Source organism: Letharia lupina (genome assembly GCF_014066315.1).
Source record: "Letharia lupina isolate WasteWater1 chromosome Unknown contig_9, whole genome shotgun sequence".
In the NCBI taxonomy this organism is placed as follows: Eukaryota; Fungi; Ascomycota; class Lecanoromycetes; order Lecanorales; family Parmeliaceae; genus Letharia; species Letharia lupina.
In genome coordinates, this window is record NW_023502978.1 from 1526038 (window position 1) to 1553194 (window position 27157).

Consider the following 27157-nt stretch of genomic DNA (forward strand, 5'->3'; position numbering starts at 1 on the left):
ACTCTACGCTAAGAGATAGATTAATAACGCTTTATATTAGCGAAATGGCTCTTAGACTATAAGAATATATAATACTTTAATTAGTTTCTCGATATTAATATAAAGAACGTATTAAAAGAAATAAACTAAACTATATAAATTGCTAGTCACTTCTTAAGAGATATATACCGTTAAATTATCTAATAGTTTCACAGACTTTCGAGTTACTATTATTAAGTTATATTTAAAAGAAATAAACACTTTAATCGAGTCTTTTGAGTTTCTCGAATAAGAATCTTTATAATTAGATAATACTTAATACGAAAATAATAATAATTAAGACTATTAAGACTCTTCTTAAAATACTCTACTACGTTATAATCCTCCTCGACGTCGATATATTCTCGCCCGTTTTTAGAACTCTATTAATATTATAATTTATATATCTAAGTTTATATTATAGCCACCTTTATCGAACTTTTAGATATTTCGATAAAAAGAACTTAATAAATTATTTAAAAAGAGTATATTTAAGATTATAAAGATCGAAGATATTTTTATAGAAGTATAAATATTTAATAATCATTTTATAAATTAAATTAAGAATAAGAGTATTAAGAAAGTCTTTAAGAAGTCGCGATTAGTAATATAAGTATTTAATAACTTAAAGAAGTATAGGATTCTCATCTAGGTCTCTATTATTTAACGAGTTAATTAATAGCTTATTATCGCTCTAACGTTAGCTATCTTATAGCTATCTCTATATCTACGCGATATTACTTAGATATATATATAATCTTAATTCGAGTTAATTAGAGATATCTTTATTTTAATCCTAGCTGAAATAGAACTATTCTTAAGAATAATATTTCGTATTATTCTCCCCCTCTATAGAATTACTAAGTTCAGTATTTACTAATTCTAGATATATTATAAGTATTATATAAAGAAGCTAAGAATAACTCTATCTATATTCGATACTTATCTACTATTTAATAATAATATAATAGTAATTATTGACTTATAAATCGATAACTCTCTTATCGCCAGTATCACCGAGTTTATAGATCTAAAATTATAAGAATTATATATTATCGAATTATTAACTAAGCTATATAAGAGACTTACTTTAAAATAGCCTCTCAAATTTAATAGATTCGTTATTACTTTTAAGGATAATATAAGAATTAGTTAACTTAGATAAGCGAAGAAGATTTAATTATTTATAAAATCGTTTATAAAAGAATAGTATATCGCTTAGCGAGTATAAGAAGTATATATCGTTACTATATTACAGCTATAAGCGATATTCGCTTTATTATATATCGTCTAGATTATAGAGTTTATATACGAGGATATTTAGTATCTAAATCGCTATCTTTTATAATAAATAAAAGAAAGAGATCTTATATTTATTAAGTTAGATGTGATATCTCTAAGAATTATAACTTTTATAAATTCGTTATTCGTTAATAATAAAGATCTCTCTTCTTAAATCGGCTATATAATAGCTCTAGCTAACGCTTAGAATAAGGTTAATATTATTTATTAATAATTAATTAAATATTATCGAGTTATTAGAAGTGTATTAGCCTCTAAACTTTATATATTATTTCTAGAATTTAACGTTATAACTATTATAAAATTTACTCTAGATTAAATCTTCTCTAATACTTCTTAGAAAAAGATATCTCTTTCTATATATATAGACTCGAAATCTCTATATAAATATCTTATTAAGCTAGAGATAATATAAAAGAAGAGATTAATAATAGATATTCTATATTTAAAATAGTTATATAAATAATAAGAGATTATCGAGATCTTATAAATTAGAGGAGATAAGAATCTAGTTAATTTAATAATAAAGGATAAGGGATATAACGCACTATAACGTCTAGTAAATATAAATTATCTAGAATTAAATTTAGAAGGCTAAGTGAAAAGATAAGATACTAATATTAATTAATAGAAAGTCGTCTTAGCGTAGTACTATTAGAAATACGCCTATTATAATTAGATCTACGCTTACTATAGTAGAGGGAGTAATTACGATTATAGGGATTATGGAGAAGGAATATAGTATATGAATAGCCTTATTTTCTATTTTTTGCCAGTGTTGGAACTACTTAACACTCGCTATCACTAATACTCATTCGGTCTAGTCATAGGTATATAAAGGCATTCTCTATATATAGATATCCTTCTTTCTAAGACATCATTAAGACTACCATATCTAGTGATAAGTCTCATTATAGCAGTAACTGCATACCCAGGTATTACCAACAGCTAATGAGTAGCGCTGTGTAAGCTCATATAAAGAGGTAGAGGCAAATGCAAAACAAGATCAATGCAGCAATGAAATCAATGTGATTGTAAGTCTTGCTTCGACTCTCTTTGCCTCAAATTTTAAATCTTGTTCGATTTCTTTTCTCGAACATATTAGGCATTAATCGAAATCGGGTCGTAATCTCGATTGTGTTCGCATAATTCTTTGATTTCTAAACAACGGATTTTAATCAATAATGTTTTCCTGCAGTCAGATGTTCGTGCCGATGCTAATTTAGATGATACACTGTACTTCCTACCAGTGGAATCAATGTCTCCAAAATGGCCGCCATTGCGTCTTTAGTTGCGCACTTAGAAGGTTTGTCGATGATCCTTATGAGGTCCTACTCTCTTTTTTTCTTGGTAAAACCTCCCGCATGCGTTTCACGGATTCGAGTTACGGTTGCGCTAAAGCGCTTCGGTATATCTGCCTTGGTAGCCTGATACTGGCCTGACACTGTCTAAGTGCTCGCAACTTGCCCGCCGTTTGAGTATTGAGTCAATCATCAAGTGAATGAACGGACTTCGGAGGGTGGGAGAAAACACCAGCCTCAGAGAACATGCTGTACTCGAGACGGGAGACATTCATGCTCTTCCTTGGAAATGGATAATTACCAGTTACTGAAACGCTCAGTGAGGGGTACTCTCTAGGTCAGACCACCTACGGGACTAGTCTTTTCTATGATTGTATCACAAGTCGCCACGAAGGCCTATATAAGTCTACATGAGGCCCTACAACAATCTTGCTCATCATCCATCGTCCATCGACTATCATCATATCGCAGCGGTATCGTCACACGTTTTATAAGATTATCGCAAGTCACACCTCGCATCCTTCACTATGTATGTCACCGCACTCGCCGTCCTCCTCCCAACCCTACTGCTCCACAGCTATTATACACGTGCCGACACACTCCCGGATGGCACAATCTATTGGATAACCCACTCCACCTCACCTGATGCTCCCGCTCAAAGCCAGCATGTCACGGCTTGCCAAAACAACACGGTCACCGCCACTCCTCTAAACAAACGTATATCGACGGCATGCAGAGTGGTCTTGAGGCCTACAGCCACAGCCAGAAGGCAGCTGGGCCGGCCTCGAGTGCTCGGGTTTCGGTGAAGGGTTCTTCCGAGGGGCGAGCGGCAGGTACAACAGTAGCGCAGATTGCTCGGCGGCTTGCTATGAATGCTTACAGACCAGTCTTGAGATACGCAATGGTGCTTGGGGACATGACGCGCAGGGTTACTCGTTGAGTGGTGGGCCGGGTAGGTTTACAAGTAAGTATGCGCCACGGGTGTGCTGGACCAAGTTTCATGCGAGTCAATTAATATCGAGTTAGAAATGATCATTATGGTGGAGACTTCATTATCGTCTTGTAGAGATCTGGGAAGACTGTGATGTTGTATCTTCATTGAATAAGAATAGTTGAACCAAAAACTAGTAGCTTAGAAACATCTACTTTACTGCATCGGATTCAGGCATGGAGCATTTGATCGTTCAAGTTGTACAGATCTTATATGGGTATTTATACCGTTGACTGGCGCCTTTTACTCATAGATGTCTTGGCACCTAGGGCTTAACCCTAAAGAGCGGCAGCCAAGACGTCTATCAACTTTTTTTTTGAAGTTTCTACGTCTGTCAGCGCAATGTGCGCTTTAGCTGATTCGAGTCCAAAGAAGCTCAAGCGGTGAGACTGTCAGGCAGTCTACTACTCGCTCCTATTCGGTAGTGCTTATATCCTATCGAAATGGACCGATCTGCAGACTTCGAGATGCCATCGCCAAAGAGATTTCGACTAGAAGCTCCAGAACGTGATCGGGCCCCTGATCCAGCTACGCCGGTTGACGATATGGATGATCTGTATGATACGCTGCCAGTGCAGCCTCACAGTCCTACCCATAGCTCCGGTGTTCTTGCACCAGCATTCGGCAAAATCGCGTCTCCAATAGATCAAAAGCTATTCCAGCTCCCTGGTCTGGGAATGTTCAATGGGGATCCCGCCTATTCGCTCGAGGTTCCCCAACAGCAGTCGCAATCCTACTCATCCTTCTCAGAGGCAGAGCAGGGCTCGTCAACAGGGAATGTGAAGGATATGGAGCCAGGAGATGAGGAAAAGCTTCATGTCAATGGCTGGCTAGACGTGGCCGTAGACGACGAGCGCATTGTCGATATCCAGACCATCGAAGCTGAAAATACCTCCTCTAACGCTAGCGAGATCCTTGTGGACGGGAATGCTACAGGAACTGCGAAATCTGAAGTACGGGTACCGGAAGCAGAGGCGCCAGTTTGTCAGGAAGTGACACGCTCAGGATCAGAGCTAGCACAAGCTGCACTTTACTGGCATTCTTCAGGAACTGTCGTTGACAACGGAGTTTGGCACGGAAAACTTTCGATCGAGAACGCACCGTTAATGACCCTAGACCCAAATACTACCAGAGGAGGAACCCATACAGAAGTCTTACAAGACAAGGATGTCGGTCGAAATGGTGAGAATATTCAGGGAGAGTTGTTCTCGGGAGCGAGGCCTGTCTTTGAACAGAGCGAGAAGAAGATATCTATAGAACAAACCTCCGAAGGACTGGCCGAGGCCAAGGACGAAAACGAAGAAGCGGAATTTGAATTAGATTCTTCTCCGCTTGAATCTGATTCATCCTCGGATGACTCTACAGATACTTCTTCGTCGGATGACAGCGATGCTGACGACTACGAGATGCTGAGTCCAGCAGAGCAAGCTCGCAGGCTAATGGCAGAAGACGGGGGATCAGGCGATGATGGCAAAGGCAAAGGACGGAAAGCTGTTGCAGAAGTACCACGGACGCTAAATGAGAAGCCAGACGAGTTGGTGCCAAAGCCGAGTGTCATGGTCACGCAGGACATGAAGATCGAGGAACTAGGTCTCGTTGAGAATACCGTCGAGAACTTGGCTGTGATTAAAGCGAACACTTCTGGAGAATATCAGGTTCTAGAATCTGGATCCTTGCTCTGTCTCCAGGATAGATCTGTGATAGGAGTCGTTTCAGAGACTCTGGGCCGAGTTCAGCAACCCTACTACTCCGTACGCTTTACCAATGCGACAGCTATTGCCGAAGCAGGAATCGGCAAGAACACAAAGATCTTCTACGTTGCACAGCACTCTACGACCGTTTTCACACAGCCATTGAAAGCTTTCAAAGGCTCGGACGCCTCGAATTTGCACGATGAAGAGGTCGGGGATGATGAGCTTGAGTTCTCAGACGATGAAGCTGAAGCCGAGCATAGGCGGCACGTGAAACAACAGCGAATGGCGAAGCGCAATGCTCGAGACGGCCAGCCAGACGGGTTCACTCGTGGACCACAGCAGCAACCTGGCGGGCCTGGCCCTCGTCTCAACGGTGGCTTACATCCGGTTCAAGAACATCCTCCGAACTCTGCAGAGGCTGCTCTGAACTATGACGATGCTGATGGCATGAACGTTGACGATAACGTGGATGAAGATGGCCTATACACGCCTCTAACAAGACCTTCTAACCTTCACGAAATACTCTCCGGCAAAGCACCGCCGATGGACCCTCACACCAGGCGTGGAAACACCAACAGAGGTCGTGGCGGGGCCAGAGGCGGCAACAGAGGCAGAGGAGATAATCGAGGCAGAGGAGACAATCGAGGCAGAGGCGGCAACCGTGGGATGCGAGACTCAGAGCGAGGGAAACAAACCCGAAAAGACCACGGGAACCGTGATGGGAAAGGTCAACCCCATGGGCATCCCAGCCCCCCAACGCCTCAAACAATCGGCTTTAGCCATTCTCAAACCAACGGCCTCCCACCACGTCCTCGCTCTGAGACCATTGGCTACCAACGGTCTACTCATCAAGGAAACGGCTTCCCTCACCCTCCGCCGCCGCAGTCGCCAATTCCTTCGCCAGCCTATCAAACCCAACAGCAACCCCAATCCCACACTCACCCAGGCTACCCATCGCAATATCCAAACGCCTACAACCAATCCTATTTCCAACAACCACCACACCAGCCCTACCCTTCCCACTACCCCCAACAGAACCACTCCCAGTACCACCAGCCCCAGCAATCTATGTCACGCCAAGGCTACATGCAACAATTCGCATCCCAACCCGATGTGTCATTTCCCCCTCGACCGCAGTACCCGCCCTCCATCCTTCCAGGCGCGCACATCAACCCGAACTTTTTCAAGCAGCAGGGGCAATCTTCGTCGTCTCAGGGTTGGCAGCAGGGATATCATCAGCAGCAGCAACAGCACGCGTCTCCCGCCGATAATATCACGGGTCCAGCAGGAGCAGTGTCCGACGCGGCGAGATTGCAGGACTTGCTGAGAGGTTTGGGCCGAAGCGGTGGCTAGTCATGATAGAATAGTTCGTGTAGAGGTAATCAACACTTGGCCACGAGCAGAGTGCAGTGCACGCGAGTGTAGAAAGAGCAATCAGTCTCTAAAGCGTACATTATGTGATTATACTATCTACTATTTGGTCGTACAAAACATCAGGCATGCTCGAACCCATAGACAGAAGGGTGAGTGAAGCGCAAGGTTGATAGATAAACAAAACCGTGGTATCGTGCATGCATGAGTCCTTTTTTTTGCAATGCTGCTCAAAAGAAAAGGAAAAACACCGAGATGTCAGGAGCCTCGACAGAAGAAATGAAGATGTGCATACAAAGTTCCTTCCAACAGCCATTACGTTCTCTCCCTTCTTGTATCCTTTCGACCAAAGTGTAAAGTCTTGCAAGCTTTTCCCGTAAACGCCTCGCTTGCTATCCTTGCATTAAAGCGTGATGCATGCATGATAATGTCGGTCCAGCCAATGAAAAACAGTAATGGAAAAGTCTGCATGATATTGCCGGATCATCGTCCTCCGCGTCCTGTCTCGATCCTCTGCCTCACAACATCCACGCCCTCATTTCGCCCTCTCCGTGACTTTCCTAGAAATTCCACATCTGGGTGCACGACGCGCATGTGTCTTGTCAAGGCATCGTTCCTACTGAATGTCTTCTCTTCCGTGCACAAATGGCAGCGTACCTTGTGCTTGCGGTTGTTGTGGATCGTTTCTTCGTGTCGCGTAAGATCGTAGCTGCGGCTGAAGTTTGTGTTGCAAGGCTTGCCGGTTTGAGGATTGACCTTCTCGCATTTGTGTGGCCCAGGTTGGTTGTTGCGGGAGACATTGTTGGCCGCAGCTTGTGCATTGTGCGTGGCAGACGTAGGAGTCGTCGGTGTAGATGCATATTGGGATGAAGCACGGTGGGCTTCGCGACGATGCTTTTGAAGTTTTGTGGCGGTATCGAAGCGCGCGTGGCAATCCGGAGTGGTGCATGTGTAGGTGCCTGAAGAGGCGGCTGTGTTAGCCGGGCGGGATATGGGTGCCTCTTGTGAGGATGGTGGTGAGCGGAGGCTTTGGTCAGCTTCTGGTATAATTCTGACATTTTCGGCCTGGCCAGTCTCGCTCTTGGTAGACTCCATGGAGGTCAAGGATGCTGGGAACTCTGGCACCTGGTCTGAGCCGCCGCGCATGCTACTGCTCTGGCGGCGTGACTCCGAAATAAATGGATACTGTTGTGGTATTGGGGGCGCTGATGGAGGCATGAAGCCTGGACCGGACGGGTGAGGTGCAGAAGATGAGGAGCTATCGGGTCTGCTTGGTTCCATTGAAGGGTAGTTTTGTTCGTTGTTGCTACTCTCGTCGGTGTCACCACGATGTAATCCTCTGTTAGAGTTTTGCGAAGAAAACTGAGGTTCGCGTTTTATTGATGGAACGAGGGGAACCTTGGCATCTTCTTCTGTATTATCGTAGTCCAGAAGCGCCTCCTTTGGCGAAATGGTTTTTGGGGGGTTCAGATACTCATGGCGAGATGGTGGGTGGTGTTGCGCGTATGCGTGAGCATCTGCTTCCACTTTTTGCTGCAGTCTCAATTGGGCGGCCGAGGTTAAGCGAGTGGCGCCAGCGGGACTGCTCGGATTTGAATGGCCCCCATCCACCGCGAACTGTGAGCTCTCACGAAATGGCGACCGCTGCCGAGAGACGTTGACGGCTGGTGAAGCTGACCTCGCGGTCAGGTGGCCGGTATTTGCAACTTGCAGTAGATCTGAAAAGGCACTTCTGTGCGGTGACACAGTATTCCCTTGTGCCTGTTGCTGGCGAGGCTGCGATGACGGAGCTGATTGCGCCATTGCCGGATTGTACAGCTCATCTTGATACACATCTGACATGGTTCTGTCCAGCTGCGGCGTGTTGCTGCGTATGTCTGTTGACGAATCAACCCCTCCAGCGAATGTTCTCCGCGATGTATTCTGTGCTCCATTCATGTTTGATCCACGTTGCTGATTCATAGCTTGACTCATTGCTGTCTGAGTGGCCATCATCGCGACGGCATCGTTGGATACTGGATTGAAGTATTGAAAGGCCTGGTTGTAGAATAGATCGCTGTTGGAAGATGGCGCGTAAGCCGGCTTTGGATACTGGCTGACGGTCGGATACGAGTGATCCCAACTTTCCAGGTGCGCAGAATGTATCGATTGCACGTCTGGGTCAACTATTCGGGGATATGTTGCGGATTGAGTGTAGGGAGAATCCGGTCCCACGGACGCAACGGATGAGTCTGACGGAAGTCTTTTATGGGTCCTGTAGCTCGCGGGAGGATTGTACTGCTGTTGTGGAGAAGGTGCCAGGTATGAGTTGTCTGGGTATGTGTTGTTCCACGACTGCTGGGAGAAATCCTCGATCATGGGCGGAGGAGTGGTCGCTGAAGGCAGTCCGTTGGTCGCCGACTGCGGAACGCGAACTTGTGGGTATTGCGACGAACTGTTCTGCATATATTGTGTATCCGCGACACCGAAGTTGAAGCGGTCTGACGGTGTTGACTGTCTCGAGTCGATGTAGTAAGGGTCGTTGGATGAAGAAAATGAGTAGTTGAGGTCCAGTGCCAGTGGTGGGTGAGCTGGAGCGTCGACGAATTTGTTGAACAGAGGGATTTTGTTGTTGTTGTTGTCGTTGTCGTTGTTGTTGTAGTAGAAGTAGGAAGTTGGTAGGTCTGGTGAATTTGATGGTGAAGAAGATTCGGAAGAGGAAACGGGTTGTACGTCTTGACGTCGTTGACGAAGATGAGCTAATGGCATATTCCAATATATGCACGAGCCAAGAAGAAGGGCAAAGCAAAAAGTTCGATGGACGGAAGATCGGAGTTTATGGGAAAAAAGTGGCGGGCGATCTTTATAGTTATGTGACGGATGACGGATCGAAAAAGCGAGGATAATTCTGTTGTGTTAAAATAGGGATATTACTCATCAGCTTCGTATTTGGATAATGGACGAGTTTTGAGAGAAGTCGTAATTAATTGTCCGCTCTTTGCTTTGATGCCTTTGCTTTGCTCGGATTCTTCTTTGTGGGCGTAGGCAAGAGAGATAGATATAGATAGATAGATATATGGATGTGCATTAATATTGTATTATGATTGATTCCTTCTTCTTCCTTATTTTTCGACGTCACACACTAATGCTTCTCTGCTTTCTCACTCAATTTCACCGGCGACAGATCCAGCCCGAATGATTTTGATTCTGCCGCCTAAAATCCGATCTTGGACCCGACACTAGTCCAAGATTGGCGAGATTGCGCAGCAATGAGCTGAAGCGATGCGCTGATTCGGCCCCTCCTCTCCCCATCAGACCCTGATCGACGGGCTGGACTTTCTATTTTGAGTATAATCGTCTCAGATCTTCTCTCGTGCCAAATCGTCTTCGGCTCTTCACTCTCCAGTCTTGGCTTCCTGCATACTTCCCATCGGGACCAAATGAGGCGCAGTTGATGATGTGGCTGAGAAGCCTTTTGTGTTATCCCATCTCTGAAGACCTTACCATGGAACACCCGAAGATACCGTGCAACTATACCCAATCGCCTCCTCCTTCTACTTCAAGGCTGCAACATGTGAAGGGGTCAAGAGCCGCAGTGATGGGTGCAGAGAGTATCCGGTTTATACGCTTCAGCTGGTATGATACGGGTCGCAAGCGAACAGTTGGCAGAGGGACGCGCAATCCACTTCGGCGAAAGATCATGTGAACCGGCATCTGCTGACTCCCAACACTTTCGCATTAGTCATCACAGAATGATGCTTCTCATTGGTCAAGGCTACAGCAGTCGGTCATTTCCAGTCACGAGTACGAGGATACAAAGACTCCATCAAATGGCGGGCATTTTAGCTGTGGCTTGACTCATCGCGGACAAAGACAATACAGAAACTGCGGTTCAAAGACAGAGAATGGGCAACAATTGGCATTTCGCGCGGAGGGGGCCGATGGTGTGGCTGAAGTACTCGATGTGGCTGACGCACTCGGATGGGGGGTTAAACGCTTGGCATCATGGGGGGGGTGGGGGAAAGATGACCGAGGTTCAAGAGGCTCAAGGATAAAGTAATGTACCTAATGGACCTTCCCTACTGGCTACTGCTGCAGGTACACCCCTATTATGTCATTAAATTATCATGGCCCGTGCAAAGCTGAAGGATTTGAAGCAAGACGTGGGGAAAAAGAAGTTTCCTGTCAGAACTTTCGCCTTCTAGTTCCCTTCCATGCAGCATTAGTCTGTCTCTATCTATGTAAGAGGCTAGAGCTTCTTGGCACTCTGTGGCTGAGTCGACTCACTCGACTTCTTATCATCCCGATGAGGGCATGCGAACCTTATACGAGACGGATCGACCTTCCCGATGCTAGCCGGTCGGTAGTCTCCACTGCCGGGATGGGCAAAGACTGGGCTGAAAATTTCATCTCAAATTTCTTGCTCTCGTGCACTCCGATGTTCGAGATGCTTCTCCTGCACCTCATTCAAATCAACTAACCCATTCTTTATGGCTGAGCTCACCTCTGGTTTTCTTCAGCGTCCTCTTTGGTAGACAGCGACGACTTTCTGATCCCTTTGGTAATGTCGCATAGGTATCGTACCAGCTGACGGCCGCTTCGCCCTGCCTCCTTGAGTCGGACCAGGCGAGGGTGGTCCACATCTCATTTCAGCATTTTTCAATCCTCATTCGTCACGCAGTGGATGGAAGAAAACCGAGTTCGCAAGTTATCGTACGGAAAAGGCAAAGCTAGCTGCGTAGAGGCGCAGAGTTGCGTCGACTCCCGCGCCGCTGTGCTTTGTAATTGTGATTTCGCTTTGCCTTTGCGCCGGGTCCGAGGTGACGATGTTCACCACACCGGCTGCGAGTGTTTGCCGTCCGTGTGCAGGACCTGAAGATCGCGAAGAGCGTATGGCTTCGGTGTCTGAGGAGAGCCTGCTGAGCCCGCATGGATTGTAGAGCTGATCAGCTTCGTACTTTCGCGGGGTCCGAGCTCGTGTCCGCATCTCCAACAACAGTGGAACGGATGTGATTCATCATCATTACATATCACGACTGTATGGCTGCATGCAGCTTGCCAAGCTTCCCTTGATTCTCGTCCTGCTCGCGATGGCGTCTTACCAAGGCAAAGACGAGGGCGAGAAGCTGTCATTCTAGTCTAGGCATGCACCATTTACACGTGGTGAGAGCGGTGCTCGTCGAAGCCATGTCGCCAGCAAAACATGGGAATCTGCGAGCTGAACTTTGATCTGCATGGCACCTGATGTTTATCTTACTGATTACACATAGGGAGGTACAATAATCAGACGCTGTCGTCTTGGGGTGCCTAAGCACACTGCAGAACGCGTCATCTGTCCGATTTCTGCTGTGTGTTCTCGATTTAGGATGACTGGTCCAGATTTGTTGGTCGACTCGCAACGCATCTGCGTGGTTCTAGACTATGATACCCGATGCTGCTTGGGCCTGTTGAAGGGGTAGACGACGAGTATTTCGCTGCGGGTGGTGGCTAAAGCTGGAGGCCTAAATAATCTATTGCCTTTGCTGCAGGCTGACTAGACACATGTACGGTTCGACAATCTAGGCTGGTTCTTCTTTGTTATCTTTTGGGGTAGGCGAACGATTGTGCCTTCCAGGCGCTTAAGGACATTCGCCAGCCTGGAAGACGAGCGCCAAATTGTGCTCCCCAGACGTTGCCAGATGTTTGCTATCCTTGTATCCCACTCTCAACCCTCTTCTCTTCTCAGCTAAACCATGCCGCAACTCTGAAATTTTCGCCGCTACTTTGATCTCAACCATTCTGCAAATGCATACTTTTCTCAGTGGAGATGCTGCCTTCATCGGTCTTCGACAGCCATCGCCGTGAGATCTGTGACGAAGCATTCCCAAACCGCTAGCAACGTCTTGCCCCATACACGTCCTTCTCCATGGAGATATCTTGCCGATTTTCAGTGATATCGATATTTTTAGCGCAGCAGGACCTCCCATGACTGTTACCTCGATCGTTGAAAGACCGGAATTCCATCGTGCATGGCGGGCGAAATTGGAGAGGAAGGGGCCATCCGAGCTGCTGATGGTCCTCGATACCCATATCGCCTGAGCTCAGGGCATAAGAAGAGATCTAGCCAAATACACGACAAATCAGTTGATTCAATCCCTGATTCGACCGCAGGAAGGGCAACCGAATGATGAAGTGCGCTCTCCCTTGTTGGCGTGCAAAACTCACGGCACCCAACAGTCTAAAGGCGAATGCTTCCTGTAGCAAGACATAACAAGGAGCATGGAGAGTTAGACCTAATTGTCATTATAGGAGACCTTTCAGTCATGGGACAGGCTGTTCGCAGAATACAACAGACCATGTTGAGAAGAAGCAAGTTGTAGCGGTTGTGGCGGGCAGGTTCTGCCGTGGAGCACAATTGACGGTTTTTGATATTGCGTCCTGTAGCTACCATAACGGTCCAAAAGGCAGACTTTAAGCATTCATAAGATTCCCTGAAGCATACCAAGCAGGATGATGTAGATTTGACGCGGAGAATCGTAAGAATATAGGCATTCGTATCATTTCGATAGCATTTGACAGTTTTGCCATAATCAACCAACAAATATATGCAACTCGTTCAGATTCTTATGAAAATCACAATGGCAACCTAAAGCTTCCATTTTTTTCCTCGGAAGGATCACTTTAGACGTCCTAGTAATCCATGAAGGCTTTGACTATCGCAAAAGACCATGAGACTAGTTGTATAGGTCATTGAATGCACAAATGAAAATCAATAATTCATTTCGAAAATCCTACGTTCAGGGTTAGGGTTACCAAAATTCTCTGTTTGCCAATGGCTATTCTACGCCATTGTGGACTACCGTCTTCAGAATGTCTCCAATCACATGGCACCGCACCCGCGCTCCCACGATACCATGCCTCACTTCTCCCGCATCGCCGCCGTGACGGGTGCGAACAAAGGCATCGGTCTTGCCATCGTCCGCAATCTAGCGCTGCAGTATCCGTCCTCAGCTTTCAACAATGGGCCTCTGCTCATCTACCTGTGCGCGAGGGACAAGGGAAGGGGAGAAGATGCTGTCAAGACGCTTGAAGATGATGCGCAGTTGAAGAAAGCGAAGGCGTTGGTGCAGCATGGGGGCTTGACGACGGTCAAGTACCATGGGCTTGATATCAGCAAGACGAAGAGTATACTGGACTTTGCGGGATTCTTGGAGAAGGAACATCCTGAGGGGATTGATATGGTGGTCAATAATGCCGGGATTGCCATGAATGGCTTTGGTATGCTATGCTCCCAGCGGCTGCCTTGCTCTCCTTCCGCCTCCACCAGGGTTCAAAATCTCCACTGACGCTCCTGCGCGCAGACATCAATGTCGTTAAGGAGACCCTCCAATGCAACTACTACGGCACCCTAACAGCCACGCGCTCCCTCCTCCCTCTAATCCGTCCCGGCGGCCGTCTGGTGAATCTATCCAGCATGGTAGGTCACCTAAACTCCAAATACTCGGAAGAAATCCGCACCGCGTTCGCCGGGTCCAAGACCGTCGACGACGTCACCAAGCTCATGGAATCCTTCACCGAAGCTGTTGACCAGGGGAAGGAGAAAGAGCAAGGCTGGCCCAGTGCAGCCTATGCCGTGAGCAAGAGCGGCATCACGGGTATGACGAGGGCTATTGCGTTGGAGGTGGAGGAGAGGCGGAAGGAGAGTGGGGTATTGGTTAATAGCTGTTGTCCGGGTTATGTGAATACGGATATGACGAAGCATAGGGGTTCCAAGTCGGTGGACGAGGGGGCGCAGACGCCGGTGCTGTTGGCGTGTGGGGATATTGGGACGACGAGTGGGGAGTTCGTAAGCTACTTCCCCCGTCCTTTTTTCTGCCAATCCATACCCTGATTTGAGTCGCGAGACACGTTGCGGGAGTATGTTGACTTCAGCAATTGTCTTGCGACTCAAATCCTGGTTTTGCAAAGGAAAGTTACTGACTGAAGGAATTGCAGTGGCAGCATGAGGAGGTTATTGATTGGTAGTAGCGTCTTCACAGCAGATGTCAGTGGATTGAAGAATTGGCAAAGCTGCAGTCAGGTGTATGGTACTTTCCCTCCAAGACCTGGCCCTCTCGTGGAACTGATTGCTGCGCAAGACGAGCGAGCAGCCAAGGAGAAGTGCTTCGCTGTCACGTGGACATGGATAGCAGTGCAGCACCCTTGTATTAACCTTGTAATCAATGACCAAGCCAGCGCGTTTAAAAGGCTTTTTCTAGGCTGAAGGCAACAAGAACGGGAATACTAAATGAACAATCAGAGATGAGTCACTGGAGTCACGAGGCACAATGCAAAGCGAATGAGTGCTTGAAGATTGATGGAATTATCTGGTATCATTCCATAGTTGACCTGCCACTTGACTCCCCGGCTCCCTGTGAGCTCTTATGATACACAAAGCAAGAACCCCGTAGAGAAACCATTTGCAGCCACCATGAGCCATCGCTCCACCACTGATCCACCTGATCCAAGCGCGTGTTGTATGTGATTGTGGCGAGCCATGAAGAAAGTCGTGAATGTGAGAGTGAGGAACCTAGCCACCGAACCCGTACAGAGTGCGGCCTTGTCGCTTGAGAGCGTAGACGACATCGAGGGAGGTGACGGTCTTTCGCTTGGCGTGCTCGGTGTAGGTGACGGCGTCTCGGATGACACCCTCGAGGAAGGTCTTCAGGACACCGCGAGTCTCCTCGTAGATCACTGTTGGGGATGGATCAGCGACCATTTGCGACACGTGGGACGAAAGGGTCCCGAGCGGGGAGAAGAGTGGGTGGACTTACTGGCCGAGATACGCTTGACACCGCCACGACGCGCGAGACGACGGATCGCAGGCTTGGTTATGCCTTGGATGTTGTCACGGAGAATCTTTCGGTGGCGCTTGGCCCCGCCTTTGCCGAGACCCTTTCCACCTTTTCCGCCTGTGTGGACGCGTCAGTGTGCTGCTGCGGCTTCGAGGAAGGACGCTGCCATGGAACGGCGGCGATGAGGCTGGGAGGTACTCACGTCCAGTCATGTTGGTGGTGGTGAAGTGATAAGGTGAGCTTTAGAAGCTGTGTGTGGAATGTGGATGGAGGATGACTTCGTTGGTAGTGGATGGATCGAATTGATAGCGGTGGATGGAGGTTGTAAGAGTTGTTACCGTTGGAGATATTTCAAGCAGACCCGCTGCCAAGTGGTGATTGAGTTGCGCAGCACGCTAAACCGTTCCTGACGGTTTCAATCCGCGAGGGTTCATATCACTAGCTTCGATTTTAATTAAGCGTGCAGGAACGCAGAAGGCGATGATAATTTGTGCGATAGACACCACCTACTACAATTGACTCACAATTTGACATGTGGATGGGCATAAATCATTGTAGCGAATCCAGAAGTTACTAGAATTAAAACGGTGTTATTGAGTCACAATAAATTCTACATCGCTGAAGGACAAAGCATTCTGGCGGTCGCTTAATCTTGGCGGATTCTGATTGGTCCAAAATAGTTTTTTTTGATGTTCGTCCCTAACAAAAATCAGCCCTACCAATTCGCAAAATCGAATGCTCAATTCCAGCACATCAAACAAGTGAATTACACTAGCGCGTAATCCGGCCCCTGCCTGATCATCACTTTCTTCGATAAACTACTTATTCCCACTTTCTTCCATCTTCCATTCTCCCCCATCCAACCACCATCGTCATCAATAACATCGACAACTTCATCCACCACAACTCAATACACAACTCCATCTTCATTCTCATTATCATATCAATCATTCGCAATGGCTCGCACCAAGCAGACAGCTCGTAAGTCACATCTACCTCACTGTCGCAATATTTGCTTCCTACCTCGCTGCCGCCTCACCTTCCACCTTGCACTATTCCAACACGACCTCACTACTTCACCGGAGCAACATCACTGACGCGTCATCATAGGTAAATCCACCGGAGGAAAGGCTCCCCGTAAGCAGCTCGCCTCCAAGGCCGCTCGTAAAGCCGCGCCATCAACCGGTGGTGTCAAGAAGCCTCATCGCTACAAGCCAGGTAAGCTCACCCACAACTGCCTCACTCGTTCATCATGCTAACGACGCGTCTCAGGAACCGTCGCTCTCCGTGAGATCCGTCGCTACCAGAAGTCGACTGAGCTCCTCATCCGCAAGCTCCCCTTCCAGCGTCTCGTCCGTGAAATCGCCCAGGACTTCAAGTCAGACCTCCGCTTCCAGTCATCCGCCATCGGTGCTCTCCAGGAGTCCGTCGAGGCATACCTCGTCAGCCTGTTCGAAGACACCAACCTGTGCGCCATCCACGCCAAGCGGTAAGCGTCCCTGCCCTCCAAGTTTCGCGTTCTTACACTTACTAACGCGTCTCCAGTGTCACCATCCAGTCCAAGGATATCCAGCTCGCCCGTCGTCTCCGTGGCGAGCGCTCTTAGATGCCTCCTTCTCAATCGGCATATCTAGCATCATTCCCTCTCGACATACCCGCTCGAACATGACGGCTACTTCGGTGGACAAACATGGAGGAAAAGCACTTGTGCTTTGAGCGAGATCTTTTGTAGCTAGCTGGTCGTCAGGCATTTCTTTGGTTCATCTTCATATGCGCATAGGTCGAGGTCTCCGGTGGCTCTCATGGTGTTTGCTCAGGGGTGAGCACGGGCTTGCTTTTGTATCATAATTCAGCGACGATGGCGGAAGGTCGCTGAGACGCAATGACAACCTGACGAGCGATGATGAATCTTCGTCTTCTCTGAACTACTACTGCTACTACCACTACCGCTCCACATGTTTCGTGACTCGTGCCTCTGCCTCATTTTGATCTGCCTCACTTGAAGCGTGCCCATCTACAACGCGCCAAACCACTCCATGACGCGTTTCTCTGCCTTGCCAGCACTACGAATCCCAGCCCATACGCGTGCGTTCCTTCTTGCCCGCTAAGACCGTCCATTGCCGTCTCTCGAGACAAGAGGCAGCTGCCAGATCGACTTGCATCCATCTCGTGATCAGAGATGTGCATGCTAATGCGAACGGTAAGAAACGATGCTGCCATACACGAGCGCTACCTGGTTCATGAGTGGACAAGTTCGGAGGCCATCACCAGTGCAGAGTCAGGTAATTTATTTCTTTGCGTCTATATGCTGTAGTTCCCTGTACGGGCGCCGCGCTTCATCCCTGCCACGCAGCTCCTGCTGAGTGAACCTTACTACCCGATCCGACCATCGAGTGACCAATGGTGGTAGGTATTTCGAGAGAGCCCCGTCGTCGCTGTAGTCTAGAGCTGCGTTGAAGACTGGTTCAACTTCACGGCGAGAAACGTCTCCCACTCACGTTTTGCATGCGGAGCTTCCGTGAGGAAGAGGCGTCTCGAACGCCGGGCGACCTTTTGCGGTCCCAGTCACTTGGAACACAGATCTTCCGAGGCGAAGGCGGGCCTCAAAACCTAGCCGGATCGCCACTGTCCAATCGTTTTTCGCTCTCACTGTCGACTTGCAGGTCCGTCCGAGAAGAAGACGTGGTTCAGAGCCTATCCCAGTTGCGCAGTCAGCACGGTCTTTTCCAACACACTTCTCGCGTCAAGGGAGAGCGCTTACCTCCAGCGCGTTTAGTCTTGAGGTACTCTGGTACATGACTAGCCCCGTGACCAGATCTCGAGCTTCTTCAGAGGCCAGCGGAAGTATGTCTTTCCATGACTTGGACGGGAAGGCATGGAAGGACATTTTGTTCCAGTCTGGGAAGGTTTTGGCTTCCTGGAGTCACGGCAAGCATTAGCTGCATTTTCGTATATTAGGAGATGATTCCATAGGAGGTCGAGAAGCTACTCACCGGCCACGTCTCATCAGTCGGCGTTCCCAGTGTCTCGAAGATTGATTTGACCAATGCTAATTCACTTCCCAATTCCCCAGCATCAAAAAGCGTCCATTGGGCCTCCCCGCTTTTCACACCCGGCTTTTCAAATCCATCAAGACCACGCCTCACGCACTCCGCCACTACGCAACCCGCAGCCCACAAGTCTAACTCGGGTCCATAGGCCTTATGCCCAAAGAGTACCTCCGGAGGGCGATAGCACGTGGTCCCTACGTCGGTGATTTTCTGGTCAGACGGCTCAGATGCCGGGTCGTCTGGGGACCATGCGATTCCGAAGTCTGCAAGGAAGGCGGGCCCCGAGGAGGTGCTGAGTAGGATGTTGGCGGGTTTAATGTCGCGGTGAATGATTCCTTTTGAATGTATATGAGCGAGGGCGCAGAACAAACCTTCGAGTATATGACGTGCTGCCGTCACTTTGAGGGGAAAGCCTTTTCTTAGCACTGTGTCCAGATCGAGTGGTTTGAAGGGGAAAACGAGCAGGAGTTGTGAGGACAGGGTATGCGTGGTGAGAAGAGAGATGATGTACGGGTGGGCAGCAGCGGCGAGGATGCGTGCTTCGCGCTTAGGGTTGTGGGGTGGGTGAGTTTGAAAGGGAGTGGTGACCTTAATTGCTAAGCTTTTGAAGTGATCGGTATTTATTTGCTTGTAGACGGTGGAGAAGAGGCCGGTGGCGTGATGGGTGCAGTTGGTGAAGGGTCCAATGGTTTGGCCTGTTTGCTGTGAGGAGTCCTCGAGTGTAGAAGTTGGCGGCGATGGAACGTCGTCGGCTGGCATTCTCAAATAACGGTCTCCGTCGATCCACCCGTTGCAACGTTGGTAATAGTCCTCCTATGTGGTGTTTTAGAGTCAGGGTTAAGGTTGCGAAATAATCGAACGAACTTTTGACTGTGCATCTTTATATATGACTTTCTCAAGAAGCCTGCCCTCTGCTTGCATTTGAGTTGTGTCCTTATCTGGGAATACAGAAGACAAGGTATTTGTGCTGACATTAGGTCAATGTTTGCAGGCTTTACGTGACACAGAGTACATAAACACAAACTTGCATTTTCAGAGTATGGCTTACGCGTTCAGAGAAGCTGACTTGAGATTGCCATGATACGGTAGAAGCCATTCTGTTATTTTCCATTTCGACACGCGTAGGAAAGAGCGAAAGGAGATAATAGGATAGAACACAGCTCTTTGCGAATCTACTTTTGAAATTTCGAAAGGAGGACAAATTGAGAAATCGTGGGAGAAGCTGCTCTCATGCTGCTCTTTCCAGATAAAGAGATACAGAGAATGCTGAGATAAAGGATATCGGGTTTCAATGGAAGCCTTTTCGAAATGACCACATCTAGAGAAGCACTATGGTCAACATGGAAATGTTTGGCAGTTTGATAGTCCGTAGTGACTGTCATAATGATATGTCGTATCCGTAATATGGAACTAAAAACTTTGAGGCTGTCATCATGCATTCCCAGATATCTGGTGCCATGCTTGCCACGCAGATTCACAGATGACACATAACGGTTTCAATTTGCTTGTTTTGCGATTGAAGAACCATGGAGCTGTCACGCCAAGAGTATCCAGCGTTATTGGTGAGCGATAGCAGCAAACGCAGGGAACATGTGGATATCCGTGCTGACTATTTGTCCAGCGCTCGCTTTCGCCAAATCAAGCAGTGTCTCTCTTAGATGAGCGGGTCAAATTGATTGGGAAAGTCAACACAGATATTGCTGACTGGCTTGCCGTAGGTGGTCAAGATCCCTATGTCATCGGCATCTACTCATGTACTCAACAGGAGCGACGGCGCGTTGAAGAGACCTATGTGCAAGGTTTAAGAAAATTGGCAAGTAGACGTCCACATGATGCTGCTGCCGAGCTCGGGTGGGCACTGTCTCTGTATTGGAATCCTAGAGCGTATATTGACTTTAGCCAGTGTCTTCCGGACGCCATGGCAGAGCATTGTCAGCTCGATGCAGTCTCTCGCGGAATCACATAATATTCTCGCTGCGAAGATGGAATCAGACGTGGAGCGCCCGTTGAAAGATTTCCAGTCCAAAAACAGAGAAATGCAGGGCATCAGCACAATACAAGGCAATTTGGCAGCCGTGGCCAAGGACCTCGATGGGGCACAGAAGAGAGCGCAGAAGCTCGCAGGGGGCAAATCAAACGCCAACAAAGTTGCCAATGCCACGTCCGATGTTGATGCCGCGAATCAATCATGGGAATCTCAGGCACCCTACGTTTTTGAGCAGCTACAGGCTTTGGATGAGAGCAGGGTCAACCATCTACGTGACGTTCTCACTCAATTTGAGACACATGAGGTTGATCTGGTCGAAAGAAATCGCATTACTGCAGAGAGCTGCCTGAACGCCTTGTTGAATGTGAATACTGCCGACGAGATTTCGACTTTCGTTGCGCAGAACGCTGGGGGCGATCAGAATGTAACACGAAGACTTGCAAGCCGAAGCGCAACAACTGGTAGCTCAATAGCGGATCCGCCCCCAGCATCAATTCCAGCCGCTACTTCTCCTCCAACTCTTACGCCGTCTCGAGAGCGAGTTCGTCAGGATGATGAGAGGCCAAGTCCCTTCTCGACGGCTTCCAGAGCCGGTACTGGTACGTGCTCCTGAATGCGATCCAAGCATAGGACTGACACTGTGACAGCTCCAAACCCGCCACCGAAGAGCAGCTTCGGCGGTCTAAGGCGCTTGGGCACTGTCTTGGGTGGCCGTTCGAACAAAGGCGCAAAGGGCATGGACCGGGCCCCTTCCCCTGAGAAGAGATCAAGACCGATAAGAAATCCGTTGCGCAGGGGACCAAGCTCGCATCAAAACATGGAAACGATACCTTCTCCGCCTTCATCATCGTCAAACCTACCACAGTTCTCTCCTCGGCACGAAGCGCCATTGATACAAACCGCTTCGTCACAGTCTACAGAGAGACCTCGGTCACAAGAGCGGCGGCTCTTAAATGACCAAGTCAATGGCAATACGATTCAGCCAGCGCCTGCCAGAGTGTCTAGTCTGCCCGGCATGACGAATGGAGTATCAAGCTCAGCAAATCGTGACCTAGCTACAGTGCAGGAAACCCAGGCTGCCCCTCCGCCAGGTCCACCACCAGGCAAAATGGCTGAGGTGAGTGCTAGCTATTACAGCGGCGTCGTTCGTCACTAATACTTGCAAACTCAGCGTGATTCCGAAGGCTACAGCGTTCCATCATCAACTGTAGATGATATTACTCGTGCTCAACAAGAAGCAGCAGCAGCTGGGTGAGGATGATATCCAAGTTCCTCGACATAGCTAACAGGTTTAGTGAAACCGGACAATCCCAGTTCAAGCTAGACATACGACCCGAACCTATTAAAGAAGATCCAGACGCACAATCTGCTTTTTCAAGCGTTGCGAATACTTTACGAGCAGTAAGTTGTATGCCAGTAGAGTCCTATGAATTCTGCTCATCTTTCTTCAGCAAGCATCTCAAGTCGCCACCCCTAGAAAGCCTGGCACAGTACGAGGGCGCCGAGATGTCAGAAACACAGTGTTCGTACCTTCCGGGCAGTCACTCGAGAGTGCTGGCCTTGGTGGCCCCCAAGTGCCATCCGCGCCACTCTTTAGTTTAGGAGGTGTACCACCCTTACCTCCTGACGCTCAAAGAGGTTCCGATGCGCAGTCTATCCGATCTGCACATTCCATGAGCAGTCTGGCATCTACAGCTGTTACGCATCCTCAAATGCGTCAACCAGGACTCAACGCATCGATTGCCGAGACCGTGAGTGCGACTTTCGAGAAGAGCGAACTCGTCAAGGCAGTCGTCATTGGAGAGCTCGCCTTGCAACACAATCCCAGTGAAACAACGTCTTCGTCTGGATCGGAGAATATAAGACTGGAGAACTTTCCTGTTCTGGAGAAGGTAGCACCAAACCCTAGTTTCATCTCCCAAGTCCCATCCAGATCCGGCGAATATTCGGTGAACGTCTCCCAGGTTTCTCGCCCGTCGGTAGCTTTCAAGTACCAGGTCCATCTTGAAGACTCGTCTCTGGCTACACACGCGCCTGTCTCGATCACACCAAGCTGGAGGATTGAACCAACGCAAGCTTCTGTTATACTTACCTATGCATTCAACCCTGCCTTTTCCTCGCCTGCTAAGAGGAGTGTGTCGCTCAAAAACGTCGTGGTCTTCATCAACGTGGAGAATGCCAAGGCACTCAGCTGCCAGTCAAAGCCTCAGGGCATCTTCTCAAAAGACAGGTCACTTATATATTGGAAGCTAGGAGACATGACTCTTGATGGCTATGCGGAAGCGCCGCAGAAGCTTCTCGCGCGTTTCAGCACTGAGGGTGAAGCAAAGCCTGGGAACGTCGAGATGCGATGGGAGATCAGTGGTGACGCAGCAGTGGGACTTGGCAGTGGATTAAGCCTTAGCCAGATGGGCTCCAAAGAAGAGGGAGGTAGTGATCCTTTCGCGGACGAAAGTACTTCGTCGAGTGGTGCAGGAACGTGGAAGGAGGTGCCGGTACATAGGAAATTGATGAGTGGGAAGTATATAGCTAATTGAAGCGGACGGATGGGGTGTACGTGTACGGGATGCTACTAATATCGAGACCGTGCGTTCCTCGCATTATTCTTTTCTATAATAGCTCGACGTCGAAGTTGAGAGACGCATCACATCAAAATGATATTAATTTTTTCATCAGTCGAACTGTTACTCGCAAGCAGAATAGCAAAGGGGAGTTTCAGCGACGGATTCCGAATTTCTGATACCACCAATACCGTAGTGCGTAGTGACACCACCCTCGTAGTGCCAAGGCACGAGCCAAGCCAACTGCCAGATAGTACTAGTACTCGTAAGTCGTAAACTCGTACACCAAAGCCGCTGTTTAAGCCAAAAGTTACTGTTCTTCGTGGCACGTGAACCAAGTTTTTGATGTTCTTCGATCTAGGTATTGTGGTGGAATTCTTGCGGTACCTACTTTAGAGAGAAGCAAAGCGTCGAGCTTCTGTGGTTGAGCGCGTAACGTAATAAGCATATGAGCGTGAACCCCTGAAGATAAAGTACTGTACCTTAGATTATGCGAGACGTGTACCTGACTAGCAGACTTTAGCAGCGTAAGATCGACACTCGACCCGAAATTGACCCTCATTCTCATTGGTCAATCTAGCTTTAGCCTTGGCAGTGCGCAGCAGCCAATTTTAATTCCGCCGCCATTATACGAGTAGCTCTCCCATTTCTCACTCTCTATCTCATACTCCACATCCCTTTCATTGTTTTTTGTTGTTCTTCCTCCCTCTCTTCACAAGAATCCCCAACCCATCAACTACGGCCTTCGCTCCTCGTCGCCCTTCTTTTATCGACGTTCAGCTGGCTCATTCACTCCTTCAGCCCTCACCAGTATCTTTTCTGTTTTATATTTTTCGCAAAGGTGAAACGCGGATCAAACTCACCACTTTTCGTGCCATACCAACGAACCACTCCTGTGCGACCTCAACCGCTCACAAGCCAGCAGACATATGTCAATCCTATCCTAGTACATCCAACTTAATACAAGGGCACTGCGCAAGCAGACCGCTCCATCATAATGCATCAACATCATCAGCACCAGCACCATGAGATGAAGCGACAAGACGGTCAGGGATCAACGGTGGTGGAGTATGTCTACCAGACTGCTGCTAAGACGTTTGATGGGCCTGTCGGCGGCTACATCACGGCTCCAGCTACGCCTGACGATACCTCGAGCTCTGATAACTCCAATTCGAATAACAACAAAAACAACAACGACAATAATGCGGCTGTGGTATCTCCTACTACCACTACACCTACGCCGACTCCTTCCCCGACACCTACGCCGACTCCTACGCCGACTCCTACGCCGACTCCTACGCCGACTCCTACCCCGGTCCAGGTAGACGATACAGATACGGATACCAGCACAAGCTCGACCACGAGCACAACACCCACTTCCAATTCTTCGACCTCCTCAACCTCTACCACCAGCAGTACTATCAAGAAGGAAGTCGTGCAGCCAACCTCCTCCTCCACGGCATCCTCTTCAGCCTCTTCACTGTCAACGTCGTCTAGCTCCTCTTTCATCGAAGCTACCTCAAGCTCAGCCAAACCAACCTCCACCGCTGGATCCGACTCATCCAATGGCGGTGGCATGTCGAGCGGCGCAAAGGCTGGCTTGGCAATTGGCATCCTCCTAGCAGTCGCGCTTCTGTTGGGACTATTATTCTTCTGCTTTCGCCGCAGGAGAAAGCATGCCAATAGCGACTACACAAAGGCCGACGATGAGAAAGCGGCCTACATGGAAGGATTGAAACGTTCGCAAAGCGTAGCGTCTACGAGGACTACTGCTACTGCACCACGGTTGAGCCTGAGACCAATAACGCAGTTCATGCCTGACATGGCAGCCCGTGGAAAGGCCATGAACGGCGCTACCCCAGCTGCGGCTTTGGGTGCAGTCGGAGGTGCAGGTGTGGGGGCAGCAGCCTCGAGAGGTCACAACGACCCGGAGAATCCATTTGGAAATCATGCGGAGATCCCGCGAAAGTCTCAAGGTTCATCTGAGAAGGAAGTGGGACTGCCAATTCAGAACAACGCAGCTGAGAACCCTTTTGGCAACAACGCGGAAGTCCTACCACAAACCGACTTCGGTACGCGCTCGATGCCCGATGACGCTATTCCAGCTCCTCTTCGAATCCGAACCCCGACTCCTGAGGCAGGTGCTGTTGCAGGAGCAGCCATCGCTGGTGCTGCCGGAGGTCTCGCTGCTGCCCAAATTGCCGAACGTCACAATGCTCCAAAGCCTCTCAACCTCACTCCCAAACGTTCAGTCTCTCCCGCAGCGTCAAGCCCTGCTGCCTCCGAGTTCAGCCAGACATCAGTGCCAGCAGCAGCTATGGTCAATGGCCCTGCTCCAAGCAATGTTCACCGCATCCAACTTGACTTCAAGCCTTCCATGGACGACGAATTGGGTCTTCGTGCTGGTCAGCTTGTTAGACTTTTGCACGAGTATGATGACGGCTGGGTAAGCGCTCCCATATTGTACATAGCAGTTTGTTAAAAAGTCGTTGCTAACCACTATTTCATAGGCTCTCTGCATTCGTCTGGACCGCTCACAACAAGGCGTCGCTCCTCGCACTTGTCTCTCGGCTCGTCCTGTTAAGCCTCGCCCCCCACCAGGTTCACGTGGAGCAGGCCCGCGAGGGCCTCCACCAGGAATGATTGGTCCTGGCCAGCAACGTCCCCAGTCGCCAGCCAGTGGCCGTGGCTCGCCAAACCCTCACAGCCAAGGCCGAGCCCCCAGACCCTACAATGCCGGCAGCCAACAGCGCTCAATGTCGCCTGGACCTTACGGTGGGGGCCCTCAGCGCCCTGCCAAAATCCCGACCCCCGGTAGCAAGCGACGGAGTAATTCTGTCAGTGAGGTCAGCAGCCGAAGGAATAGCCCGCCAGGTCCAAGCGGCTTGAACCCTAATGTGCAAAGGGTGCCAATGCAGCTGCAAACCCTGACTTCGCCCGACCAATCTTTGACCCAGTCACCACCGCAGAGCATGATGGCTCGGAAACCAGTCCCAGGGCAAGCAATGTAAATGATACACACGCTAGGCGTTGTAAATGCGGAAAGGACGGATGGATGGCAAATCCCACGGGAAAATTTAGACGGGTATGCTTTTACACATCCGAGTCGGCCATATTTCCCTTCCAGACTTGCCTCCTTTCTAATGGCGCTTTGATGATTTCTTCATGTTGTGCTTGCTCTACTTAATTTCTAAATCATGTCACAGATGCCCTTGGTGGCTCTGGGTATCTTGTTCGCTTCTTGAAAACCCCATTTACTCTTGCTCCTGATGGTGGCTTCAGCTAGATGCTTCAGCTTATGAGCGCGTTGGTTGTCGAGGCGCGCTGGGGTGTGAAGGATGAAGGAGAAGCAAGGTGTTGATGTATTGATGTATTGATGTGTACAATATCAAACAATGCGAGAAACGGCACTGGTGCCTAGGAAACCTGCTGCTGCTTTGCTCCTTTTTGCGAATCCCAATGACGCATGTCACAAGGATAGAGATTCCCTTACATGGACCATGTTGATGCAATACCGCTTCCGCTACCTCGAGGTGGATGGACAGACAAAACGCCAACCCAGCCAACCATTCCCCGTCTGTCTGTGCTGGCATACGCCACGCCGGGATCGCTCCATCACCGCCAGTCCCCCCCCCCCGGTCATGACCTGCTCTCTCACTCGATGTTCGGCAAGAAAAATCAATTGGTTCTCTCATCACGACAGACGGAGCAGATGATGCCGCATCGGATAAGCTTCCACCCGGTTCTCCGCTTCGACACTATCCGGGTTACTCGTTCCTGGGTGATGGATTCGCCGGCTGTATATGCTGCTTTTTTTTATGGAGAAGAGAGGCTCGTACTTTGTTTTGGGATACAGTCTTTGGGACTTATGGATCTGGATGGGGTTTCTTGGGACTCATGGATCTGGATGGGATTTTTTCTTCTGGGTGATTTTGGAAAACCGGAAGAGCTTTTGGGTACGGGACGGGATTCTCACAAGCCCGTATTTCCACGCTCGAGGATTGAGCTTTTTAGAGAATCTATCGTTAATTCTATCGTTCAGGGCTGAGAGTGCTTCATGAAGGGCGTTGAACAACGGAAATTATCATCA

At 48.9% G+C, this 27157-nt stretch overlaps 8 protein-coding genes across 8 annotated transcripts; 5 read left to right on the plus strand and 3 right to left on the minus strand.

Annotated features, from left to right (window-relative positions):
- Window positions 1-4055: 4055 nt before the first annotated feature.
- HO133_010929 (uncharacterized protein) lies at window positions 4056-6659 on the plus strand (the record flags this gene model as incomplete). Its single annotated transcript, XM_037301778.1, has 1 exon — window positions 4056-6659. The coding sequence occupies one exon, from the start codon at window positions 4056-4058 to the stop codon at window positions 6657-6659; it is 2604 nt and encodes an 867-aa protein (XP_037153412.1).
- Window positions 6660-7160: 501 nt separating this feature from the next.
- HO133_010930 (uncharacterized protein) lies at window positions 7161-9425 on the minus strand (the record flags this gene model as incomplete). The annotated part of the gene is made up of 1 exon (XM_037301779.1): window positions 7161-9425. The coding sequence occupies one exon, from the start codon at window positions 9423-9425 to the stop codon at window positions 7161-7163; it is 2265 nt and encodes a 754-aa protein (XP_037153413.1).
- A 4094-nt stretch (window positions 9426-13519) lies between these two features.
- On the plus strand, window positions 13520-14660 carry HO133_010931 (uncharacterized protein; the record flags this gene model as incomplete). The annotated part of the gene is made up of 3 exons (XM_037301780.1): window positions 13520-13913; window positions 13997-14481; window positions 14631-14660. The coding sequence occupies 3 exons, from the start codon at window positions 13520-13522 to the stop codon at window positions 14658-14660; spliced, it is 909 nt and encodes a 302-aa protein (XP_037153414.1).
- Window positions 14661-15204: 544 nt separating this feature from the next.
- HO133_010932 (uncharacterized protein) lies at window positions 15205-15681 on the minus strand (the record flags this gene model as incomplete). The annotated part of the gene is made up of 3 exons (XM_037301781.1): window positions 15205-15368; window positions 15449-15586; window positions 15672-15681. 3 exons carry the CDS (start codon window positions 15679-15681, stop codon window positions 15205-15207), a joined length of 312 nt encoding a protein of 103 aa, XP_037153415.1.
- A 744-nt stretch (window positions 15682-16425) lies between these two features.
- HO133_010933 (uncharacterized protein) lies at window positions 16426-17075 on the plus strand (the record flags this gene model as incomplete). The annotated part of the gene is made up of 4 exons (XM_037301782.1): window positions 16426-16450; window positions 16580-16687; window positions 16742-16958; window positions 17015-17075. The coding sequence occupies 4 exons, from the start codon at window positions 16426-16428 to the stop codon at window positions 17073-17075; spliced, it is 411 nt and encodes a 136-aa protein (XP_037153416.1).
- A 1040-nt stretch (window positions 17076-18115) lies between these two features.
- HO133_010934 (uncharacterized protein) lies at window positions 18116-19440 on the minus strand (the record flags this gene model as incomplete). Its single annotated transcript, XM_037301783.1, has 4 exons — window positions 18116-18163; window positions 18231-18386; window positions 18463-19332; window positions 19384-19440. The coding sequence occupies 4 exons, from the start codon at window positions 19438-19440 to the stop codon at window positions 18116-18118; spliced, it is 1131 nt and encodes a 376-aa protein (XP_037153417.1).
- Window positions 19441-20045: 605 nt separating this feature from the next.
- HO133_010935 (uncharacterized protein) lies at window positions 20046-23043 on the plus strand (the record flags this gene model as incomplete). Its single annotated transcript, XM_037301784.1, has 8 exons — window positions 20046-20081; window positions 20141-20233; window positions 20285-20370; window positions 20423-21105; window positions 21154-21623; window positions 21678-21757; window positions 21802-21907; window positions 21958-23043. The coding sequence occupies 8 exons, from the start codon at window positions 20046-20048 to the stop codon at window positions 23041-23043; spliced, it is 2640 nt and encodes an 879-aa protein (XP_037153418.1).
- A 1021-nt stretch (window positions 23044-24064) lies between these two features.
- On the plus strand, window positions 24065-26078 carry HO133_010936 (uncharacterized protein; the record flags this gene model as incomplete). Its single annotated transcript, XM_037301785.1, has 2 exons — window positions 24065-25513; window positions 25578-26078. The coding sequence occupies 2 exons, from the start codon at window positions 24065-24067 to the stop codon at window positions 26076-26078; spliced, it is 1950 nt and encodes a 649-aa protein (XP_037153419.1).
- Between the last annotated feature and the right edge of the window lie 1079 nt (window positions 26079-27157).